This window comes from Primulina huaijiensis, chromosome 9 (genome assembly GCF_012295235.1).
Source record: "Primulina huaijiensis isolate GDHJ02 chromosome 9, ASM1229523v2, whole genome shotgun sequence".
Taxonomy (NCBI): Eukaryota; Viridiplantae; Streptophyta; class Magnoliopsida; order Lamiales; family Gesneriaceae; genus Primulina; species Primulina huaijiensis.
In genome coordinates, this window is record NC_133314.1 from 750,351 (window position 1) to 758,376 (window position 8,026).

The 8,026-nt window shown below is 34.4% G+C and overlaps 2 protein-coding genes across 7 annotated transcripts in view; one reads left to right on the top strand and one right to left on the bottom strand.

The window, feature by feature from the left end:
• LOC140984632 (pectinesterase 2-like) overlaps positions 1–744 on the top strand; it is a 6,118-nt gene extending 5,374 nt beyond the window's left edge. The window contains exon 3 of the mRNA XM_073452182.1: positions 59–744. Within this exon, the coding sequence (XP_073308283.1) occupies positions 59–744 (686 nt within the window). The remainder of the gene's footprint in view (positions 1–58) is intronic.
• Positions 745–1,722: 978 nt separating this feature from the next.
• Positions 1,723–7,735, bottom strand: LOC140984723 (rop guanine nucleotide exchange factor 14-like). 6 transcript variants are annotated; one of them, XM_073452292.1, is made up of 8 exons: positions 7,446–7,735; positions 6,094–6,226; positions 3,712–4,098; positions 3,470–3,624; positions 3,312–3,386; positions 2,959–3,228; positions 2,414–2,761; positions 1,723–2,324 (listed from the first exon to the last, which is right to left on the bottom strand). In XM_073452292.1, exons 2-8 carry the CDS (start codon positions 6,164–6,166, stop codon positions 1,959–1,961), a joined length of 1,674 nt encoding a protein of 557 aa, XP_073308393.1. In that variant the 5' UTR covers positions 6,167–6,226; positions 7,446–7,735; the 3' UTR covers positions 1,723–1,958. The 6 variants fall into 6 exon arrangements, with proteins under 6 accessions (XP_073308393.1, XP_073308397.1, XP_073308394.1 ...); XM_073452296.1 differs by lacking the exons at positions 6,094–6,226; positions 7,446–7,735 and adding an exon at positions 4,888–4,976; XM_073452293.1 differs by lacking the exons at positions 6,094–6,226; positions 7,446–7,735 and adding an exon at positions 4,751–4,805.
• Positions 7,736–8,026: the final 291 nt, after the last annotated feature.

Genomic DNA, 8,026 nt, shown 5'->3' on the forward strand with positions numbered 1-8,026 from the left:
TATTATTTTTTCACTTTTATATCACTTCATTAATATTACTTTGTCTTCTAAATTGTAGGCGTCTTTGGAAATGGATTCATTGCACAAGGAATCACTTTCAGAAACACCGCAGGACGCTTGGTAGCGCAAGCGGTTGCTTTAATGTCACAATCAAATCACTCCGTTTTCTATAGATGTAGTTTTGAAGGCTATCAAGACACACTCTATATAAGCAGAGGCTTACAATTTTTTAAAGAATGCGACATATATGGAACGGTCGATATGATATTCGGTGATCCAATAGCCATTTTACAACACTGTCACATATATCTCAGACGTCCAAGATACAATATAATAACTATTGTAGCTGAAAAACGAGAAAATCCCAATTCCAACACAGGTATTGTGATACAAAATTCGACTATAACGACCACTAGAGAACTCTCCCAGTTAATTGAACACGGCTCAATTATGAAAATATATCTTGGAAGGCCTTGGGGGAACTATTCTCGAACAGTTGTTATTAATACTTTCTTAGAAAATATTGATCCAGAGGGGTGGTTGGAGTGGGATAAGAATCCCGATCTTGTTTATTATGCTGAATATGGAAATTCAGGATCGGGTTCTACTACATCTAGAAGGGTTAAATGGAAGGGTTTTCATCTTATTGATGAAAATGAAGTGTTGAAATATACTGTGAGGAATTTTCTTCAAGGAGATGCTTGGTTATCCGCAACAAAAATACCTTATGCCTCCTCCCTTTGAAATTTTAGATTTTTTTATGAAAATAATACATATTGTTAAGTATTTATATTAGAAATATTTTTTAAAAAGAGCATACATATCCTGTAAGTTATATTTATTGCTTTATAGTTTTTTTTATATGTATATTTTTACTATTTTTAGTTTGATCACATTTTTGTACTTTCATGTATGTTTAAATTCGAGATATATAAGAAATATTAAAACATATATTTTCTCAACAATATATTTTTAAATATTATGTACACTCTTCTTCAAAAATAGATGGTCCTGATTACGATTATGGTTACTGAAAATCTAGAAAGTTACAAGTTAAATTTTAATTAAACAGTTTATACTTTTCGATTGAAAAAACTTAAGACCATACAAATGTATCTCAGAAAAATCCGGAAAACACAAGATACGGTCAAGAATCTTTTGAAACCTCCGAGGAGGTGATAGATTGATATTTATACAAGATTTAATAATATAAATTAAAAAAATTGTACTTAATATATTTAATTTTTATATAAAAAAATATGAACTATAGTCATCACCATGTATAAGTTATGCTACTAAGCCAAGATCAAGAAGATTCGAATCACAAAAATTAATTTTATGCGATTCAAAAAATCTCAAATACAAGATCATGAAGCGTGTTTTAACAACTACACACACTCTAACCATGATCACTACTTGGAAGAACCATGTTAGAAGCCAACAAAGTTTCTCTCGATGAAATCTCTTCGCCACTCAAGTCAGATACAAGTCAGATACGGGGACGAAATGTATGCAACAAACATACAGTAATGAACCATATCGAATATGGTCAGAAATATGATATTCACTTGTGTCGGATATGGCTTCCACATTTCGTTTGTTGACAGATATTTTCTGTAAAGCTCGTAGAAATAACTGGAAATATCTGACATATAATCATTACATTTTCATATTTGAAAAATATCACAAAATCAACTATGGCAAAAAAACACTTTCAAAAAATATCATCAAATGTAGTATTTGTATTTTTAAAACCCTTCATAACTTAGAAATGATCCATCGTGTTTGGTATGCAAGATGTCACTTTTCTTCTGAGTGCATATATAACTGAGTGAAACTCGTAGCCATTGCCATCTGGAGAAGATATCAAATGGCAACAACTCGGTTTTCCATGGCGAATAATCATGCTTTTCTGCTGAGCACAAAGATCATAGTATTATTTACAAAACTCGGATTTTTCATGGAGAATTCGGTGCTGACATATTGTGGCAAGCCTCCCTACCAATGCACCAAACACGGCTTCGACTTGGTGTTGCTGTCACAGAACTTATTTTAGCTTCTTCACACTGAGTTTCAACATCGGAACTGCAAGATTTTTTATCAGTGCTATTTAATTGATGAATCAGGGAGTGTCTCACTCGATCAAGCATGGGGCTGTCTGATATTCCAGGGATCTTAGCTCCAACAAGGTGTGACATTGCCACTGGGGAATTTGGATTACTGATGACATCTTCTTGTAGGATATCTCCTATTCGAGACAGAATGCGGAATGCCAAGTTGGCTAGAACTCGGGAATAGGCTTCAAGAATCGAGTGCCCCACGTCCTACAAATAGCCAAACAAATAATTTCAATCTCTGGTGGTAAATGAGTCGAGAAATTTGAAAATTCTTGGTAAAATAAATCATAACTGACCTTGCCGTATTGGATTTTTGTGACATCAAGGAATGTTTGTGGAAGATTTGGGAATCTGTTCTTGAGCTGCTGCAGAAGCATTTCTGCTCGATTCACCAATGACTCTATCTTATCCAGCTCAGATAATGGATCTTTAACCAAAGACCATGATGTTTGGACGGGAGATTTTTTGAAGGATTGCTCGTTGATTCTGTCTTTCCATGAAAGTGTAGCTGCTTCTAATCTGTTAATAGCTTCCAGTGCACCTTGTTCAGATTTCAGATTTAAACAATCGATCATTTCATCGACTGAGGTTGAATCTGCAGTCAATATCTTGAAGAGTTCCTCGCTAAGATTTGCCTTTCCTGACTGAAACAATAGATAAGAATGGGAGTAAATATCATTGAAATTTTAAAATTAAATATTTTCAAGCTTCCATTTGGAAGATCAAGCATAAAACAAACAGATTAATACAGAAAAAGTATCTGGATCAATTAACTAAAGAAATCAAAGAACATATCAGGCAACAGCTATTTAAAATCTCAAGTTTTCTAGAACTTTCTTGCCTTTGGAAGTGCATCCTTGATGATAACAGGAATTGGCATTTCTACCAAAACATTTTCATTGATCGATCTTGCAGCTTTGAATACTTGATAGACCAATTTACCCTGATGCAATAATCTCTTTCTTTCTGTGTCCGAGAGTCCAACTTTAGGTACCTGAGGAGATGGAAGCCACCATCTTTGGCTCTGGCCACCACTCCGGCTTCTTCCTTCTGCTCGGCTTCCTACTTCTGAGTACCAAAATTCTTTATTGGTCATTGAATCAAGTGTGTCCTAGACGGTGTTAAGAAATCAAACAAGTGAATTATAGGTTGAACAGGCAAAAGATTCGATTTATTAATGAAGAGACCACATACAATGAGCATGGAATCCAGCTTCTGCAATGCCGGAAGATTCATACGGATGTCTGCTCGAGCTGTTGGGGTCATTATCTACACCAAAACCAGTGATTTTATTAGCAGGATGAACCAACAAGGGAGGACATGACCTGTGACTCGGTGAAAAGATGAAATACCTCCAGTGTTAGGCCATTGATGCCACTTTGTTTTGCTGGAACCAACTCAACCATATAGTTAGTAGGGGACAGCAACCAATTCATTTTTTTATGCCAGTTAATTTTCATTTCCTCAGGCAGTGGCTCCAACTTCCAAAGCTCGCCAAAAACAGAAGCTGCGAAAAATCCGATTTGAAACGACATTAAGAAGTTTATAATGATTGACGAATTGATTCCAGATGAGTGATAAGTTGGATAGGCACCTGCTAGATTTGTTATTCCATTGGATAAAGCTAATGCAGAAGAAACTCCCTTGGTACCTCCAGTAAGATCCTCCCCAAGCAGTAGCTTGGCAAATGTCTCTTTCAATGTTTCAACATTCGAAAACCGACTAGTATAGTCTAGTTTTTCTTTTTCACGGAGGTGTTGTGATCTTGCTGAAGATTTCCATTCATCTTGACACTGATCATCTTTCTTCATTATCTCCCAGAGAGAAGAGAATGATCCAAAAGCATTATTACTAGAAGAGTAGCTAGAGTCATCGTCGAAGGAATCTGTGATGCACCCGTCGCCTCTGCTAGTGCCACTTTCATTATCATAGGGATGACTGTTGAGAATGCAGCTCTCCAGACCATTATATTTCATTATTCCTGAATATTCATGCCTCAATTAGTTATTCATGCTGTGGGGGCTTACCCTTGGAAAAACTATCATGTCAGAGTGGTACAGAAACAAATTTTCATGTTCTGGTGACTACAACGTAAAAGGATTGAAGATAACAAATATCTACTAGTGGTACAGATTTTTAATATATAAAACCATTTCCCCATATCTAGTATCAAATTAATCGATACTGGCCAGTTCATTCAACAAGCTTTCAATTTTCAACTATTTCTAACAGAAAGTCATTGATTATTTTTTAAAAATAGATTACTAGTTAAATGGATAACATATGATAATGCTGGGTGCACCAATTTTCTTGGAGGCATCCAGCATCAAAGAATCAAATCGGATATTAAACAAACAACGTTATAATGACATGAATTGCAAGGATCAACATACACAGATGAGAACACCAGAAACATTGCCCGAATTCTTGATAAGAAGTCACAAAAGCCTACATACATGAATTATTATCCACCAGATCATGAAATAAGAAACAGAATACCAAATATCTCAGGTTCACTTATCATATAGACGGAGAAATAAAGTTGATGTCATTTTTCTACTGTGATACACAAAGATTCAGCTTGAAAGAAAAAAATACGAAAAAGAGCTGGAAATTCAACTGTATCCACAAACTTTTGTATTTTGTCAAGAAGTTAGGCCGACATCTCAACATCTAGATTACCAAAGAGCAAGGGCAACCTACTCTTTGGAGTTAGTAGCCAAGTCACTAACTTACTAGAATAAAGAAATTGCAATTAAAGGGATCTTACGGAGGGCATTATTTAATCATACTTTCAATTTAAAAGTCAAAAACTTGACAGGAAAAAACAGAGAACTTGTAATAGATTGAGAAGTGAATCTTTATTACACATGTATGCCATTATTTAAATAAAGGAACATTTTTTTGTAAATACATGTGGGAGGACAATGACTATCTTGTTTCCACAAAGATATAACATATATTGAGAAAATGTAAGTATAGTTTCAAATAAAATAGTAATGGTGATTTTAATGCAATATTATTTAAGTGTGAGGTCCACCTAGTATGTCAATAAAATAATATGAAAGGGGCCATACAAGTTCCAGCCAACCTCCACCACGGACAATTATTCATAAATCTTTATCACACTACAATGGTATTTATCATAAAGTTTTGAAAACTTTTTCCTGTTCTTTCAATTTCGAAAAGCATTTTGAAAAGATAAATCAGAAAATTTGAAATGCTCGGGAGCCTCATTGGTTCAATCCCATCAAAATAAAGGATGGCCTCTTCCAGTAATTATCATTTTAAAAAACAAAATGAGAAACAACCCTTTAATAGATGAAATAACTCTAAAGTTATAAGTGAATCAAGATCCATGTAGTATGAAAATAACCACTCAACTACTATTTTACATGTATTTTGAATATCTTTTTAATAGTCAAAGGAGGCATACAACTACTTCTGACTGTGAAATAAATGTGTAAATTTAAGAACAAATAGAGCTACCCCACTTGGAAAAAGATGCACACGTCGCTGTAGCCTGTAAGGTAGGAAGTTTTCACCACAAATAAAAAGGGCATTACGTAGCAAATGTACCGTAGAAAAGAGGCATCATCCTTACCAAACAAAATATTCAGATCTTTCTTGGTCTGGACCATTTAGGAGAGGACTTGCAATATGTAAAGGCTTAATACCATTAACAGTCTCTCTCGATATAGATTATTTGCGAAGCAATCCATGTTCTAGTCTAGTATACATCAACTACGAATATCAATATGGACCTCTTTCCACAAATCTCGTAAATTAGCTGATTGAGTCACTTAAATCATATGACATTCTTCTATTCTACACTCGTGCACGGTGCACTTAAATCAAACGGTCATGCAATATGCCACGTGAACTTGCTCTTATAGGATCCATTTACTACTGGTTTGCCGTTGTTAACTTTGTTATATAATTTAAGCCAGCCAAAAGACAAGAAATTGGAACGTACTCTCTTGTTCATCAAAATCAAGGCTCATTTCCCTGTCTCTGGAACAACAAGCTAGTCTCCTCCTCATGATCATTTTTTAATCCTGTTTGGTAATTGATTTGTGGATTCAAATGCTATTCAGTACTCACCACACCTAAGCACAAAAGAAAGAAAAAATAATGTCTTTAATGTACATTTAAGAAAGTGAAAAAAACTATGCAGAAACTGAAACCAAAATTAGGTTGGCAAAAAAGACACAAGAACCAATCTTTTACCCGCAGCAATGTACATTCGTGAAAGTGAATAAAAATAGGACCACTAGATTCTTGATTTTCAAATTCAGACAACTACAGTTTGCTGATATGGTGGAAACTTAGGACAATGGCGTTCCAACACATGAAATGCAATCACATGCAGTGCAGGTGTAATAAATCTATAGACTGTTCATACTAACTAGACTAGGAAGACTCAACAATAAATACATTGAATACAAGAAAAGACATTTGCCAAAATTCTGGCGTTTTAGTCGCAAAATGTTTAAGAGAAAATGGTACACTCTTTTTCATTAATAAGAAGAATCAATAAAATAGCAATATTTTAGGACTTGTTCCTCTTCAACGTCTATATGAAAAAAAATATAAAAAAAAAATCCAAATCCCGAAGCCATTTCTCGAGTTGACTCGGATCAGAACGAACTGCCCAGTCCGAGTCAGGAAAAACAAGTGGGAATCCAAAGCATAAAACAGAAAAGTTTCCTATGTTAGAACTGTATTAATTTGCAAGAAAAAGAAGACTTGAAAGAGTCTTCGATGGAATGGAAATAGCGTTTCTTCAGGCAAAGAAGAGTCAAAAAGAGGTTTTTGTTGTATATGTCAGACTTGGCATAAAAAACCTGTATTTGACTGTGTAAAAGAGAGAAAAGGGCGAAGGTGAAAAATATTGGGAAAGAAAAGGAACGCACACAAAGCGTTTTTCTACGTGAATATCCTGGTGCTTTGTCGACATTGAGAATAGGAAAAGGTTGAAACTTGAGAGGAGGAAGAAAAAAAAAGTTAGTCGAAAAATCAGTGGATCATGAAAGAAACAAGCAAGACTCAAGCATCTTTCGGGAAGAAAAGCTTGGATTTTCACACACAAACACAGAGAGCTACTCGGCAAGATTGTTACAACTTACACACATAAAATTGGAAGAAAAGCTTGGATTTTCACACGCAAACACACTCAAACGATATTTTCGTAAAATCCCATCAATGAAAGATCGAAACTTCGGAAACACGAGCACTTAATCATGAAGATATATATATAAAAACCCATTAACAGAAGGTAAAATATTGAAAAAAAGAATGCAGAACGGAGGAATGAGAGAGGCATACCTGAACGTCTGATCACACAAATGAGAGAATTTTTTTATGCAACAACAAGAATTCCCAGAAAGTAAAATATAGTATTATTTAGTGATTGGATCAAATAGTGTAGTACAGAGAAAGAAGTAAAGATTGGATACTCTGAAGCAATGTGGGGTTACAATAAATAGAAGAGAGGCGGAGGCAATGGTGATTGAGTGNAGTGAATGCTGAATGGATTATGAAATGAAATAGTATTAATTAACGGTGTAAGAAAATTTGCAGATCAAAGGAAAGAGAAGAAAGAAATATACTACTCAGTGTGTGTGTGTTCATCGAGGAGAGAGTATGCTGTATGATATTACTTATTAGTACAGTGATGCTGCTTGTGCCTAAAAAATTTCAATTTTGAAAAAATTAAAAAAATTATTTGTGAAAGGTATGATATTATAATGTTTGGAGATGGGTATCTTGATATTATTTAATATGGGTATTTTAGATTAAAATTTGTGATTTTGGTTGATTTTTGCATAGTTATAAGATGATATATTATATTATATTTTATGTATGTATATGATAAATTTTTGGGGGAAACTTAATTTCAAAGTATG